The sequence below is a fragment of the Catharus ustulatus genome, chromosome 1 (genome assembly GCF_009819885.2).
Source record: "Catharus ustulatus isolate bCatUst1 chromosome 1, bCatUst1.pri.v2, whole genome shotgun sequence".
Taxonomy (NCBI): Eukaryota; Metazoa; Chordata; class Aves; order Passeriformes; family Turdidae; genus Catharus; species Catharus ustulatus.
In genome coordinates, this window is record NC_046221.1 from 160,530,648 (window position 1) to 160,548,336 (window position 17,689).

General features: G+C 41.8%; 1 protein-coding gene across 3 annotated transcripts in view; it reads right to left on the reverse strand.

Moving 5' to 3' along the window:
- The window catches only part of SLC45A4 (solute carrier family 45 member 4), an 81,539-nt gene that overhangs the window by 6,553 nt on the left and 57,297 nt on the right, over positions 1-17,689 (reverse strand). For all 3 annotated transcript variants that reach the window (XM_033058651.2, XM_033058642.2, XM_033058661.2), the window contains exons 3-7: positions 5,491-5,679; positions 2,925-3,104; positions 1,746-2,821; positions 1,547-1,646; positions 357-568 (exon numbers count right to left, since the gene is read on the reverse strand). In XM_033058651.2, coding sequence (XP_032914542.1) covers positions 357-568; positions 1,547-1,646; positions 1,746-2,821; positions 2,925-3,104; positions 5,491-5,679 — 1,757 coding nt within the window. The remainder of the gene's footprint in view (positions 1-356; positions 569-1,546; positions 1,647-1,745; positions 2,822-2,924; positions 3,105-5,490; positions 5,680-17,689) is intronic.

Genomic DNA, 17,689 nt, shown 5'->3' on the forward strand with positions numbered 1-17,689 from the left:
TAAGGCTGTGAATAACCTGAGTAACGCTACCATACCACATCCAAGACAGGAGTAACAACCACATATGTAGCAAATACTCTAATAATAATTTAATTTCTCTTCATCTGCCATATGCACCCAGATTGTTTCATACCTCAGCATAGGAAAAAGGAATCATGACCCCCTCTGAGCCAACTCAGAGCCAAGACTATCTGATTTCAGCGCCATTTACTATCCATTCAAGCTATGGCACACATCCCAACAAACCAGGTATCATCAATAATGGGATTTAACAAATCCATTTTGCCAGTGTGATTTTAAGAGAAACATGAATGTTCTGCCTTGATTCACATATCTAGTCCAAACATTCCACATACCTGTTTTATCTCATGGTATTGTCCCAAAAGCGCGTAGGGGCAGTAGGAGATGCTCATGGAGACTATTCCCATGGTGCTGATCATTATCATGGTGACATACACGTTGGGGAACATGGCCATCACTGCAGTGCCAAGGGAAAAACCCAGTGTGCCCAGGATGTAGATCACTTTTATGCTGAGGTCGTAGTTGTCCAAGTATTTCTGTAACAAGGCTGCAGAGATAAAGAATAAAACAGGAATCATAGAATGGCTTGGGTTGGAAGGGGCCTTAAAGACCATCCAGCTTCAACCACCCCTGCCATGGGCAGGGACACCTTCCACTATCCCAGATTGCTCCAAGCCCCATCCAGCCTGGTCTGGAACACTGCCAGGGATGGGGCAACCACAGATTCTCTGGGCACCTGTGCCAGAGTCTCACCACTTTCACAGGGAAGAATTTTTTCCCAATATCCAATCTGAACCTACTTTTGTCAGTTTGAAGCCATTTCCCCTGAAATATCAGTTTACTCACTAAAGTTTTAGGGGATGGATGTGGCCATGGCAGCTCCATACCCCTGTTTAGGAGGTGGATGCTCAAATCTGGGCTGTCTGACCAGCACAGCCCAGCCTCACTGGGAACAGGATGTGTTCCTGCTTCAGAAAGAGCCCGTCCCCACGGTACTGAACTGTGCAGTCATGCTGCAAAAGGCAGAATTTGAGTTTGGCAAAAACTCTCAATTTCAGAGTCTACTGCAAGCCCAAATTATCTGCAGAATGACTTTCAGAAATACATATTTATAATTTTTATTTAAAAACAGTCTTTGCAAAAACCCTCTTGCATATGCTTATATCTTCTACCAAGCATGATTTTAGTTTCCTGAAGGCTTGTTAAATGCCACTCAATATCCTTTGATTTCATTTTGTGCCACTTAACCATCTGTTCATATTTCCACCTCTACATTTGGAGGAACTTTTAAATATTGATTCTTAAAGAAGCCCTTCCCCTTATGACCACAAGAAATGCTTTTCCAAAATATCCTTTACCTCAAACAAGGAGGTAGATGTCAACTGAAGCAATATTGTTTCAGGAGGGCCAGGAGTTAGATGATCCTTGTGGGTCACTTCCTACTCAGAATATTCCATGATTCTACTTTTACCTTAGAAATACATGCATGAAGTGCATTCCACTGTGTGACTGCCCAGTCTCTTACCTGAACAAACAGCAGCAGTAGCAGCATAAATTACCAGCCCCCAGCATCCCATCTGAACTCCAGCATTGTAGGCGTGCAGCTCAGTCGAGTTCGAAGGGGCCTGCAACAGACACAACCAACAACAGCACTTTATTGTACTGAGCACGTCTCACAAACGAGAGACTCTGAGCAGGTCTGACCATGGGAATTGTTCTCCCACCTTTGGGTCACCCTGGAAGATGACCTGTCCCATGAAATCCGTATAGAACACAGCCTCAGCGATGATGGAAAACCAAGTCAGGAGGTGGCAGACACAGAGCCTCAGCAGCTCCTTGGGCATCTTTAGCATGGACAGCCACAAGAGCCTGACGGTGGTTTCGGTCTCGCCCTCTTCGCTCTCCGTGTCCCCGCTGGAGTTGGTGGTGCCGCTCTGGTTGCGGTGCCGGCAGCGCTGCCGCTGCCGTTTCTGCATGTCGTAGATGTCGTTCATGCTGCGCGAGGACTTGATGAGGACGATGGCGTTGGCGCGGCGGAAGCGGTACCGGTGGGAGCCGATCTTGCCGTAGTAGGAGAAGGTGTAGGACGGCTGCCGGTAGAACATGTGCCTCCGCCGCCGCATAGAGTTGGAAGTGCTGGATTGCTTCATGCCTATTCTGGCGTGCCCGTTGAGGAACTCTTTTGGTAGGGAGCCGTTGATGTTTGGGACTTTATCTTCATTTAAACGATTATCAAGCAACATTTCCTCCTCCTTCTCGTTCTCCCTGAGGAAAGCAGACAGGTGGTTGAGTTTGGATTTCATGATCTCTTGGCTTGTGTTGTGGGGAGTGTTTGGGTACGAAGCATCCTGAAAAATGGAGGGTTCGATGTCATGCAGGAAAAGCAGCTCTGATTCAATTTCCAGCGTGGCATCGGGCATGTGCAGAACTGAGTCACTCTTGCTTCTCACAATGTTCACCTCAAGGAACTCCATACTGAGCTCATGCTCCGACTGAACCTCATCATGGAACATGGAAGCTCCATACGGCTCTTCCTCACTAATTACATTCAGCCGATTCAGAGGGGGGAGGCTGCCACTGAATTTGGCACTGGAAAGTGTGTCTCCTTCGTCATCAATCCTGTCCTGCTGAGGGTTATATTGCTCTTCTTCAATGCTAAAAAGGTGGAGAGCAACGGAGACAGAGAAAATAATGGCTGCAAAGAAAAAAAGGACTTGCTCTTGAGATTTAAAAATGCTGCCCAAGAAGGTCTGTGTCCAGTCCAGCCCTCCTAACATATAACCAATTGCTCCTCCAAGACCTGTGGAACAGAAGAAAGTGAGAAGTGAGCTCAGGAAAAATCAATTCAGCCACAACCTGCTTTTCAGGAACAGCTGCCAAAAACATCTCAGCTAACTCCCTACCAGCTGAAAATGCATGGATGTTCAGGGCCATGTCTTGTTCTTCACTGTCCACCACATCCAACAAGTAGGCTCGAATTGGCCCCTCGGTTGCATCGGCGCAGAAGTCCAACACCACAACCCCAAGCACCGTGAGAACTATTCCAATGGGCTGCTTGTTTGGGACATCACCAATAGCCAGACCTGGGGAGAAATGGCAGAGGTACCTGAGCATCTCATTTAAAAAGGACAAACTGCTGAGAATAAGCTTCACACCTTTAGATAAAGGCAGTCAACATGCTCACTGCAAACATTCCTTTATGGAGCAAAATGGCAATTTCAGCTCTTTGGAAGTTCTGGGACAAAGATGATTTTTATGTTCTTAAGACTGACATTTATCAAAATGTTATTTTATAAAGCATCTCTTAAACCTCCGGGAGCAATGGATATTTTTGTATTTTCCTTTGGATGCTGAAGGTTGTTTTTATAAAAGACAGCCATGGTGGGAGAGGGGAGCATCCAAAATGACATATTTCATCTGTCAGACACATCCACAGGTAACTTCACTGCTGGCAGCACTCCTGACACACTGCTTCAAGTGCAGTAGTTGATGCTTAATGCAGTAGTCACAGTACACAAGGATACAGTGAAATTTAACCTCTTCATCATTCTCTTCGTTTTTCTTAAACATTCTTACTTTCTAGATTGCTTTTTATAAGCAAAACTTGTAAGGATGAAGCAACATGGATGTATTTTGCATTGCAAAAAGCATCAGTCAGCTTCTGTTGACAGCATAAGATTAAATGCTTTTTGTCTGCAGAGTAGAAAGGGAGCATTAGCACAGTGCTGGATAATTTGTCATGAGATGAACCAGTAACAAAAGCATGAATTACTTAAATGACAGAGATTTAGAAGTTGCACATGCAAGGCTGATAAAACCATTAGTGTAACTGATTAAAATGTCTGTGGAAGGAGATGAACTGGCTAAGCCACCAAAAATCATCTAACTCTCAAGCGCTGATTCCTGCATATTGAATCCTCATTTATACCAAGCCCTTTGAAGGCTAAAGAAGTTTATAAGTGTTTCACACTCAGCTGAACCCTACAGCAGAAAACACAAACAGTGCTTTAGATCTGCTGGAAACCTGAACAGGGCAGGAGAGAGCAGCAGGTGAGTAAGGTGCTCTCCTGGGACATGGCTGTATCACGACCGGCATTAGTCAAGCTCTGTGTTACTAGTTTCTCTCCCTATGACTCCTACTGCCAGAGGCCACGTTATGAAAGAGGGTCTGATACAGTTTGCAGCATCTTCTGTGTCCCAAATTGCAGTTAGGATTGCAAGTAACAGGAGACTGAGGATAAGAAAGCAAAGAAGAAAAATCTGCAATATTTTGTGCTGATTTATTACAAGTCTTCACAATAAGCCTATAAACTGAGCCTGGGGTTTGCCTGCCAGTATCAATGGCTCCTGACCTTAACTACTGTATGGAACTGAGAGCTTCTTATTACTCAAAATTTTGTAAAAGGGTTGCAGTATAATACCCTGCAAACATCTGAAGGAAGAGGAGTAAGTCTTAGAGACACAACAACTAAATACAATTGATGACAATTAAATACAATTTATATTAAACCATACAGTCACCCCAGGACAATACCATATGACAACAATTCAAATAAATAATATTTACTGTTTGGATAAATTAAGGAAACATAAAGGTCATCTGTCTGAATAGTTTGTCCACTGTAGTTTGAAGAGCATTGAAGCCAATCACATAGCATTCCAGTCTGGCTTCAACAGGCTGAGCCAAGGTAACATTCCACTCATTTCCCTCAATTAGTAACCTGTCTCACAATAGAGCTGCATCTAACCCCAAAAGAGAGAGCCAAGAGGATGTTATTAGGTGCTAAGTTCCTTTTGCTTGCATCAGTCCAATCATTTTGTAAACATTTTCCTAAACGTACTTGCTGTCACCTCTCCTACAATAAATTTACAAAGAGATTGTAGATTAAATTCATAGTAAACTATGTTCAAGGGAAACTATTTTTACCAGCTTTGATGGGTGCTCAGGAAAAATTATTTTCCCACATAGTTTTTGATAAACAAATATTAACTGTGTTCTGGACTTTTTCAATACCGGGTCTAAGAAAAGCACAAGAAAAAGTGAAAAGATAATTTTTGAAATAATGCTGGAAACAGGATGTGTTGCCAGATATGCATTAAAGGGAAAATGGATCACAACAGGAAACATTTCCCTGTGAACAGGTTGCTACAATTTTCCCATGTCAAAGATCGACCAAATTCGTCTCAGGGACTGCAAACATGCTGGCAACCATTGTATTAATAACATTGTTATTAATACCAGTTACAGCTACGATTGCACAATGCTCAGCACAGAGCTGTAACTCCTGAGTTCTAGTAATAACAGGCAAGATGGACAGAGCTCAAGTGCAGGGTTGTGGAGATTTAGAATGATTTTAACATTAAATATGAGTTAAACCAACTGCAGAACATTATCTTTCATTCCTACATTAAAACCTCAAAGCAGGTACATTAGCAAGGATCCATGTAGGGGATTTCCTTGTTATTTACCTATCACAGAGCCATTAAGGAAAAGTGCAACTCCAAAGAGGGCACCAATGCAGAGAGCAAGGATGAAGGGCCGCCGGCGGCCCCAGCTCAGCGTGCAGCGGTCACTGGCCGAACCTATGAGCGGAGTGAAGATCAAGCCCAGGATTGGGCTGAGGAACCAAGTGAGGCTGTAGTATTGTTCAGGAAGACCTAAAACAAAGACAAAAATGATGGAAAGGTTATGTGGTACACACCAAACATTCCATTCTATACATGAAGTTTTGTTACAGCACTGAAAATGTAAATTGAGGGTAATTTACCTACAGTGAATTCTCTCCCAAATTAAAAACTCATTTAAGATTCTTTAGCAATGGTTAAAAAAACAGATGAGGAAAGCACAGACTGTTTGCCTTACAAATACCTGGGCAATAAGAAGGTACCAATTGGAGAATTTCTGCTACTGATTCCTCTATGGATTCATGGAACCCAAAGATTCATAAACCCAAAGATTTTGGGGTGCTTGGAGTGCTGGCTGTGATATACACAGATCCTCTGCTCAACAAAGCCTTTAAGATTCAAAATTGAACGTTATAGTGGTGTTGTTTTTATCTAAGACCACCCCCACAAAAGGGTTATTAAGGGTTTAATGGACTGAGAGTGAAGGACAGAATTTGAATGTTGTATGAAATGTCCCATTTCTGAGCACAAAAATGACCAACAGACAATAAAAACAACAATTAGCAATTATTCATCAACTTAGATAAATCTAAGGTTTGCTCATCCCCACTGTCTTCACTTTCCTTAAGAACACAGATAACTATTCATAGGATCAGATGGGGAAAAAAACTTAAAATTTATTACATAGCACTTACTAGAAAACAACAACTTGCTAGAAATAATAACTTCAGGAGAAGAAGGAGCTCGCAAACCCCGCTCTCCACATCCCCAGCACGGAGCAGTGGCCTGCAGGTGGCAGACTGGCCACAGCAGCCACGCCGGCTCCTCTGGGACCTGCCTCCTGCTCTTTATCAGCACAGGGCAGGTAACACTCTGACACGGTTCTCAGAAAAACGTTAAAAACAAAACAATCTATTTCTTGCAGTCCAACTGATGCCAAGACAGAAAAACTCAGCGTCTTTATCCCAGGAAGGAAAAACATTTATTATCCAGACCCATATATGGTGAGTGTGAGCAGCATTTGACCTTTGCTGGCGAGATCAACCTGTACCTTGTGCTCCCTGTTCAGCACACTGAGGCATCCATTACCAAGCAGGATTATACCAATCCCTGCCCAAAATAGCCTCTGATATAAATTTGGAAGTCTAATCTGCTGTTGTTTAAAGTAGCACCAAATCTTGACTAGCAAGTGACTTCTTCCACGAGACAAATCAGATTTTCCAAAGTGTTGCACACTCTGTGGTGATACAGAGATTATATTATGGAAAATAAGCTATTTTTTGGCATAAATAACCAATTTCATCATCAGGATTCAAAATCCAAGTCTGATGCCAAGGTCTGTGAGATTTGACTCAACTTTGGCTAATGAACAAGCTAACAGTGACAGCTGGCCTGATGAGTCCAGAGTTATTGGAAGACACCTACCCCTGCTGACACTTCCCAACCTATTTGCCATGAACCTCATGCAACAGGGAATTGCATCATGGTTCAGCCACCTTTCCTTGTTACAGGGAGCTGCAGGCCTGTGTAATGTACTGTACACATCAGTACTTACCATGGAACTGCTGACTTCTTTTGCACAGGATTTATATCTTTAGAAAAGGGTTGTGTTTGTGCAGGTGGCACCGTGCTCACATCATGATTCAAATCACTATCTCCTGCTTAGCTTTTCCTGCTGTTTGGTGATGTCTTGGCTGACATGGAAGTTTTAGCTAAGACATAACCCTGTGTTTTCACCTAAGACCTAAAGCTCAAGAAGCCACAGTGCCTCCAGACCACATTTATTTGCACCATCCAGCTTCTCTTCATAAACACTCTCCTCATCAAAGATGCAAGTTAGGAAGTCAGCAATTCAAGCAGAAGTGCAAGGAAAACTTCCATCTCCCTTTGGTTTTAACAGTCCCTTTAGCTTCAACAGGTTCAACAGCTTCCCAAGCACACAAGCAGGTTCAGGCACCTCATGTTTAACTGGCACCTCACCTGCTCCAAGATGTTGCACTTACAGTGCTTGAGATGACTTCAAAAATTAATCATGGAGATGAGGAAACATTTGGTTCAAGGTAAGTAAAACGAAAAGCTGGGCATGATTCATTTAGGGTGAATGATTTTTCTGCAGGACACATTAAAAATGGCAATGTGTAAAACACTCATCCCATTTTGCCTGCACAGAGCCATCCTGGGAACAGTGGTTAAGCACCCAAGGTTGCTACTGCCTGCTTCAAACAGTGAGAGGATGCAGCTTAACCAATGTCATGGATCTTTAGTGCAGTGATCACCAACATCTGGAATAACTTGAATGGCGTTTCACTGCACGAGGGCTGTGTGATGAAAGCAGAGATTTCTTTTCTGAATTATGTTGTGACTTGAGAGTTATGGGCTGGGATGTCTCAGTTGAGCCCATCCATCAGTAAACACTTGTGAAATGCTGGGAAGGTTTTGCAGTAAATCATACAGAGACTTTAAATAAACACAGGGGTGAAGGCTGGCAAGAGCTCTGTCATCAACCTAACAAGCCTCATCACATCTCATGTCAATAAACATCAAATACACATATTTAAGTAAAATGGAGATTTTCAAGAGAGTCACAAAGAAATTTTCTTTTAATGATCAACATCCATTGAGACAAACAATTTGTTTTAATGGAGACTGTGAGCAGAAACAACAAGGAAACACTGGCAGATGAGGGACAAGCAATAGGAGTGCCAATCAGAGACACCAGAGATTGGCACAGCTCACTGTCCCTCTGTCCTTGAGGCCACCACTTTGTCTCCACTCTGCAATGACACCTCTGTGGTGTACACAGATCTTAAAAAAAATAGTTCTGGAAACACATAAACCATTTGAAATTATGATTTGAAATGACTTCTGCAGAGAGCTAAAAACTGTTTACAAACATTTCTTCAACTGTGAAACCTGCACATTTCTAAACTGGACAAATAGGCATTTTTTATGCTTTATAGTCACAGCTAACTGTCATAAAAATGTCCTAAAATTATTTTAAAAACATTCAGTACTTGACTTCAAGTACTTTCAAGATCAACTTTGCATGTAATAACTCAAAATCAGATTAAGGTCTGGTTTGATTTTACAGGTCAGTAAAAGGAAGGAAAAAAGGTTTTTTACCCAACCTTTGATACATGACTAAAATTAATGAGTTTTATCTTTCCATGTGTGAGTCAGAAGAAGAATTTATTTTTGCTTTTTGCAAAGGGTGATCTTCCTAACATCTAAGTGTTATAAATAAAAGCCTAAATCTAAATATTTACAGTGAAAATGGCTTACTTTGCAGAAGACATGAATCTCAATGATTTCAGAACAGAGCCATGGATGTAGCTTTTATGGAAGGGTAAAAAGGACACATGAAAACCCAAGGACATTATGTTTCAAGATCCTTTTTTAGCAAAACCACTAAGATTTTGTTTTATTGAACTACTCATTAGCAGCCAAAATATCTATCTTTAGAAAAAGAGGCCATGATAAAAATCTATACAAGAATTAATAGCCCCATGCCAAGAAAAATGGAAGAATTTCTAAAAAGCTTTGAGTGCTCCCCCAAGTAAACAGGAAAGGGATAAGTTTCAAGTGAAACACAAGCCATTCCCACAGATTGGGTAATGGCAGGAATCACTGACATGAGCACAACCTGCTTTTTCTCTTGCTGGAGAAGCCATGCCATGGGACTGCTTCCATAAGCTAAGTGGCAGGGCCCTGATAAACTGCATTCCAAGAGTAAGCCAGCAGTTTATAAAACCATCGTGTGTGTTTTACATACAGTAATGCAGAATTCCAAACTGTTACCAATTATTAAGTGACACTTTATGTATGGCTTTACTGTAAGTATGTAAACTGTGAGATTGTCACATCAGAATTTAGTTGGTTACTCCAGTGGAAAACAACTGAGTGGGGTTAGAGAAGACTCCTGGTGGGAAGTGAGTGCACATGGAAACTAAAAACAGCACAGGAAAAAATTAATCTGCTGTTGGGAGAATTCCCTCCTGAACCTGACAGATCCTCACCTGAGCAATGCATGAGCAGACAGAGCAATCATTGTAGCAATGGGCAGGAAAGTGAATTATCCAGAGTCTCCTTTTATATTTGCTTTTTAGATCTGAAAGCTGAGATGTGTAATTTATAAGCTCAGTCTACACAGTGAACCAAACTCTGAAGAGCTCTAGTGCCCAGAAGAATCTTCTCTCTGTACAGATTTAGGTGTCACCTCAGATGTCTGTGTTCAGCATTGCTGCTGGGAAATCTGTCTTTTGTAAAGCTCACAGCCATATTTTACCGGGAGTTTTCCAGGAAAGAGCTTTCTGAGGCACTGAGCACAACCTTCACTCTCCCATGAAGTGAGACTTCAAAAGGTACCTCACAGATGCTATTCCTAAAATTCACCCTTCAGGCTGGCAGAGTCTGCAGGACCTTCATCATTTCAACAGTAGCTTGCTTTAGTGCTAGACAATTTCATATAAATGAGAACATTCCAGACAGACAAGAAGAACTCCAACCCCAAAATACTATTTTTCCCTTGAAAGAGGCTGTTCTGGTTTTAGCATCTTGAATGTCTGCATACATGAGATGCATACTTAGGTTGATGTGCATGTATTTGGCAGGAGAAACAAACAAAAAAAAAAAGACTGAAAATTGAAATACTTAAAGAAATTATGTGTGTATGTGTGTGTGTGTCTGTGTTTAAACAACAGAAACTGCTCTAAGTCTTCCAGAGGCTTTCTGCCTCACAAGAATGAGCTCCAAAAATGAAACTTTATAAAAATTCTGTCTGCAAGGCTGTTAGAAATTTGAGGAAGGTAGCTGCATATCCTAATGGTTCCTTCCTCTGTATATGTATGCTGCTAAACCTACAGCATGTCACCATTTTTTGCAATATTTTAAAATGGGAAGACAGTTCAGAAAGCAGCTGAGGCAGGAAAGACAACAATAAGCAGAAATGTAGAGACAGAGTGAAAAGTTTTGACACCAAGGAGTTCCTTCTGCCACCCCCATTCAGTGGCAAGGACTCAGCTGGGGGGTTTATTTTAAATAAACTTGGTTATGGTTACGTGCTGGGCCAGCAGCCCTGCAGCATCCAGTCTCTGACGTGCACAACAGATGCACGGATGCTGGCTTGGACTGGATTTCAAGGCAGCACAGCCATGAGATTGTCATCCATGTGACAGGCTGTCCACAACCTCTTACAGCCAAAAGTTAAATGTCCCAACTGCTGAGAGCTGCTGCATTCCCCTAGAACTGATTTTGTATGGTCAAGAGTGGTTCCACACAGCACATGCTGCCGAGACCCACATTCAGACTCAAAGGCTAAAGCAGCTGCATCCCATTACCAATTTAATGCTGTTCTTTTATTTTGTCTGTAATTTTCCACCTCCACACTTGCCTTGCCAGGTAGCAGCTCTTACAGCAAACCGCCATCCGCCAACTTGGAAAAGCAGCCTGGTGGCCTCACGGGGGAGGAATAATAACTGCAGGATTATTATTTAGCCTTTTACTGACAGCTAATCTGAGGAAACACCGAGGACGGAAAAAACATATTGGATAAACAAGGTTAGTATTTGTGGCGTGAACTGAATGTGGAGCAGGTCACAAGGCAGACTCAGAAGTCTCATACAAATCAGTGAGAAAAAGAGCAAAACACAACAACAGCTTCTGTTAGGAGCGACGACTGCCACTGAGACCCTTGTAATATGGCATTTCCCAGCCAGCTACAAACAAACAGGACACTGGCTTCTAGTAAATAAGGGTTTGTTTTTTCCCAGACAAAAAAAGTGCCCAACAATAGTGGGACCAGCACTGCTCACGGTTCACAGGAAATGCTCACTGTGTCACCATCAGTCTAAGGGCTGCGTGAGGTCACGAGTTACATGGAAGAAAGATTAAGTCTCATGCAGCAGTTTCTATTCAAAATCTCTTTTTGATAAGTTCTATTGGGGGAAAAATAGTTCTTTATAAGCTTAACAATACGATCTGATATGGGAATAGGATGCTAAGGTCCTATTTTCATTTGTTAGAAATCATCACCTAGAGACTTGTTTATACACTTTAAATAAACACCATACAAATTTCTGAACGAACACAAGAAGCTGTCATGCCCTGCAAATGCTTTCTATTCCACAATTCTATCCTTGTATAAAATACTGCATGCTGCTAAAAATATTTCACATTGATCTGTTTAAAACTGCATTGCTTATACAATCTGCTTTGTTTAGACTACTTTTAAGGAGTGTACTAAGCAGAACCAATGCTTGTCAAAAAGCTGTGAATAAAGTTTGAACTCTGGTATCTGTTTTTCATTTTATATATAAAACTTATAGGAACCACTGTAAACACAAGCAGTTAGTTTAGCTTTGGAGGATCTATATGAGGAGTAGAAGTTTCAGAATAATTTCATAAATCCAGCCAAATATGTATTCCCTTATATTTAAAATAAAAATACAGACTTGCCACACATTTGTCTCCCAGAGATACTGCAAACAAGCTGCAATGCCTTCATTGACACCATGAAACTCTGACTTTACATTCTTTGCCTCTTGCTCTCTCCCCTCAGATTTTAGTACTTTTAATAGCTTAGAGTGGGACCCTGAGCTGCCACAGAAACCATACCTGAGCCACAACATACATTGAACCAATGCACTAGAATAGGCCTGACTGGTGGTCTGAGCACTACTGAGGTACAGTCAGCACTTGGACATAGTTTGTTGCACCCATGAGAAGCCACATTCTAACTTCTGGATTGAAACAAGAGCTCTAACCAACAGAGAAGGGCTAAAAAAAAGCACAGTAATTTCTCCTGGTGCCCATTACCATGATCTGAGCAGTGCGAGTACAAGCTTTTAAGAAGGAAACAATTTTAAGTACTTCTTGAAATCAGAGTCTGGTAGCACATGAGACAAGACAGTTTGTAATTTGCATTTCTAATGAGACAGTGTGTTATAGCTGCTGGGGTGAGAAGAAATGAAGCTTATACAGGACTTGATTTTTAGGTGGAAATTTTGCTTTTCATTCAATGACTCCTGCCCAGCCTGTGTATCACACTTGCTCAAGCCAAGCACTTGTTCAGAAGCTGCTTGGAAGATGCAGCAAACAGCACAACACTGGTGAAAAATTGACCAGTACTTGTGATCACAGGGCTCAGTTCAGTTGCAAGAGAGCAGGTGGAAGAACTCAGAACAAAACTGAAATTTTTCATTGCTCCTTAGCTTCCTACATTAAAATGATTGCCCAGCAAGCTGTCAGGCATCTTGATTTGTTCAGTGTCACAGGAACAACCTACTGCACAAACTGCATCTCAAAACTGTGGCTTCAATCTTCCCACTGCTAAAATTCACATCCTGAAATTCCTCCTGTGCCTGTCGAATCAGAGCCCTTGTGCTTAGCCTGCAACATTCACGAGCTGTCAGCATATTATGCGCATCTCACAGGCAGGAGTACGTGCGCTCTGCAGGCTGAGCACTAAAGGAACACAAACATCACCCACTTGCAAGGAGCTCCTCTCCTGCTCTTGTCAGCAGGGATGGCTGCACAAGGGCTGGGATGCTGAGCTCTCAGCTCACTCAGCTGCTCTGTTACTGCTCTGGATGATATACAGGGCTGCCACCTCTGTGCAAAAAAGGATTTTTTTGTGGGACACAATTTCTTCATTGGATGGGGTTAAGGGCACTGAGGAAAGTGATAATCAAGAGAACAAATAATTAACAGGAATATTGCAGAGAGAGAGAAAACATGGCACTGCAAAAACCTGGCATCCAAGGGCAAAAAGCAGAAAATTCTTTCTGAAACTACCAGTAGAAGTCAGCTGCAGCCACCCTGGATTGGTCAGAAAAAACCCAGAGGAACAAAGAGACACTTTGCAGGGGAGAGGGCTGTGGCACTGTCTGTTTTCTAGGACAGGAACCTGCCTCCTACATTGCTGTGACATTCAAACCTTCTGCAGCACATTCAGGCTTTAAAATGCACCCACACTTCTGCTTTAGTCACTCCCTATCATAAGGATAGGACTCCAGACAAAATCTGCATCTACATTAGAGACACAGGAACAAATAATTAATAGAAAAATTAAAATTATGGCATTAGGTTAGAGATGTAAGAAAACTACCTGACATTTCCTTAAAACTTGTATTTCAAATTTAAGATTTCCTTAGAAGTTGGATGCAAACAAGTCATCACTGTTGCAGCAGAATTAACTCCCAAACATTTGGAAACTGCTTCACGTTATGTCTGCACCTAGGCTAGAGCCATCCATTTTGAAAGACCAGCTAAACTGGTAGTAAAACAAAGCTCTTGCTCTTCAACACCTTCAGTACAGAAATATTAGTGGGGTGTTTCACACAGAGTTCTGGAGGTGCTTTTAAGCTGCAGAAGAGTAATATCTCCTTCTGGCAAAGCTATTCTGCCTTTTGAAACTCGCTATGCAATAGCATGCCAGCAGTAACCACGGTGGGTTAAAGAACGCTTCTGGAAAATGGAATTAAGGAAATAAGTGACAGGCCTCTTAAAGGATTTCATCATCCAGCTCTCCCATTTTCTGTCTCTGCACAATTATTGCTTGTCAACCTCCTACAACTGTCCTCCCCTTCTCATATTTGGCAACTGTGGGAGTCGTCAGTGTTTCATTAAGCTCTGCTGCTGCACGGCTGTTCTGCCAAAGTTGTAGAAAGGTTTATGTGGCTTTCCTGACAATTTCTGGTTTATAACCCAGTTTTATGGTGCTGTGTCAGGAAAGAGAAGCGTATGTTAAGAGAAGTGAGCCAAAGGTATGTGTGGAAGGGGGAGAGGGGAAGCAAAAGCCTGGGAATAGCTGAGGTTTGAGGCATCAGAGAGAGAACACATGGGCTGATTTGTAGGCAGGCAAATGCGATTTTCCTTTTAGCATGATCACAAATGCTGTCAAGCATAGCTTTTAAAGCTTCCATTATTTATTTTAAAGTTTCTAACCCTCCTACTAACCTACTTCCACAGGAGTCACCCATGGTAGAAGGTAGAAGACTGTTTCTAGCTTACTGCCTTTACAACAATACAGTTTCTTACTTCCTTATCTAATATTGACACATATGTCTATTACTTGATTTATTTACTACTCCTGTGGAGGAATAAAAGCAATGGGTATGACCTTCCCTGCTCAAGGAAAGGCCAAAGAACCAACTGCTGTTGAAGATTTTTTTAAATTGTAGCTAATTAGCAATTCCTATAGGTTTCACTAAATTATATCCTTATCAAACCCACAATATTTATTTTTGCCAGGGTACAGTGTAAAGCGCCTGCTTTACTCAAGATAGAAGCTAAACCTTTTATGCTCAAACACTGAGAATGCCAAACAAGCTTTCCCCATGCTGCAGCAGGAAAATAAGCTGCAGAGAGAAAAAGGAAACAGCATTGCCAAGGGCTCCCATCTACTTCTGAAGCTGATTCTCTCAAGTTTTCCAGATTATCTCTGCTGTCCTTTTTGGCTCTTGGGGAACTTTTTTTTATCTCTCACTTGTTAACCAATATTGAGAAATATATCACTTTGACACTAATAAAAATTTTGCATCACAGTGTTTAACGAGCTGAAATGGAATATAGATTAAATCTGATGCAACTTCCAGTGCACTGAACCAGCACTAATAAAAAGATTTCTTTTTAACCACCACTGTAGAGCAGTTTTAAGGGTATAACAGAGGTGTTTACACCAAGTAAAAAACTGAAAACTTTCTTCAGTGTCCCAGAGAAACACAGGTTGTGTTCTGTATCCCAGAACCACCCAAGGCTGACTTGGGTGTCAATACAATGTCAGGGTATTTATTCCCAGCCTGTCTCCTGTTGCTGGCCGGTTAAGCGAGCTGCAGACACAGGACTGAAAGGTCACACACACAACATCAGCATCCATTTCCCTTCACTCCTAAGTGTCTAAATGTATGCAGGCCCATGGATGAATGCAGCAGTCAATAAGCTGTTTCACCACACTGATCCTTCCCTTGCCCTTATGGGATGTAATTAAAAGGCATCAGCCGTGATGCCCCACTTGGGCTGGGTGCATTACGTAACGCTGCAGCACTTCCCGCTCCTCTGGCTGCAAGATTACACATCAATTACTGTGACATGTGTTGCCTGAAGAGATGCAGCATCCCAGTTTATCCAAAGCTCAATAGGGCTTTTCGTCACTGTTTCTAGAATATTGACAAATTTATAAACACAGGACTTTGGCTCGAATTCCTTGAAAATTCCCAAACCCAAGAGGTTCTTACACACACAACAGAAAATCTTTTAGCAACCTGGTCCATTAATCAACAGTGGAGCTGTTGTTGCAGTGATTAACACATTAATACCCTGGAATATGACCATCTACTTACATGGTTGAGTCAAATCCCAACCAAAAACTCATGTTAACCCCTTTTTTAACACCAAGTAGAGTTAAACCTGAACTCTTAACTCTGCATATTTAACCCAGATTGAGGCAACCCTCCCACCTCTTAAAAAAGTCTGTTCAACAAACAACTTTTCACCTTAAGTTTTTAATTAAAATCATACTGGCTTAAGGGAGACTGTTCAATATGGGGCTGCTTAGCAGCATCATGAGGCAGAAGTAGGTACAGCCTGTGCCCTCCTTGCTCTGGTGCTGTTCTGCTCCAGGAGAAGGAGTTTGTACCCAAAGGAAGCTTTGAGTACCATTCCACACCGCTCCACCCAGACCTCAAGGGTAGGTGAAAACCTGATTGACGTAACTAAGCAAGGGGAAGATGAACAGCAGGGCTGTGACTTGCTCATGGCCAAGACTTTTAAACCACCCTTATAGCAAACACTGGGCTACAAGGCATCACCAAGATATTAATTCCTATTCTCTGCAGCAGAAATTTCCCCCAAGGTGTCTGTTCCACCCCACCAACTCCCAAGCCCTAGGGAATCATAAAGGACCTGGTTCACCCTGCCAAACAAATGACTGGCATATACATAGTCCAGGACAGCATCTGCTCAGTGTATCCAGGAACAGAACTTGAAAAAGGAAGGCAAGCAGACTTGAGGGTAGCCAAACAAGTAGTTTTTTTTGTTGAGCAGGCAGCCAGACAGAGTCCGGTCAGCACAATATTTGCGCCCTTGAATTGCAAGCAGCAAAGAAAACAACTCATTTCCAGCCTGAAGAGTAAAATGCAAGGAGCTTGTCTCTGCACATTGATAAAAATCATTCTTCCCCAGTTTTTAGACTTGACAACATGCTTGGAAGTCACATGAAAACAGTGACTTAAGGAGGTGTTTTTTGGCCTGTGTACCCCTGCAGACACCATTTGAGAACCTTTTTCTTGCTGAGGATTAGTGACTAGACAGTTGATCTTCACATTTCAGCTGGGATCACATTTTCATAGTCCTTTTAAGGGTCAGAAGGTGGTGCAGGCAGCTCCTTCTATAATTACCTTGTGGTTGACCCAACAGAAAAAAAACATAATACCTAATAAAGGTTATAGCTATGCAATATACACTTCATATTCCAAAAGCCATTTCCCCCCCAAACTGCCAGAAAAGGAAAAAGCTGAATTGATTCTACCTACACTCCTTAGGCCATTGACATCATGCAGTCTCAAAGTGCTTTATTTCCCTTTTCAATACTCAAAGCCTCCCCAAAAGGCACCATTCTTCTGACAGGCTTACAAAAAGGGTATTGTTAATTGTCACCATGCTGAAAAATCAACCTTTTGGACTTTCTAAAAGCTTTTGGACCAGAGGTTTGTTTATGATAGGAATAAACACTCTGTCTGGGATAATTTTGGTCACAACTGTGCTACTGGGAAGCTCTACCACTAAGTCAGCAGAGAGTGGTAGCACAGCATTTTCTTTTAGATTATTTGCTCTTTTAAAAGTATTGCTGAATTATATGAATGAATATATAAAGAAATGCACTGATTTTTGACTCATTCATTGTTTGTTTTAAAAAAAAAAAAAACCCAAACAGGCAAATTTTGCAAATAACCTATCCTAAGCCCCTAAAGAGAAACTGCATTTCTCTGTGCAGTTGCCTTTATTGAGGTTAATTCCTCATGTGGCTACATCAAGCAGAACAGAAATC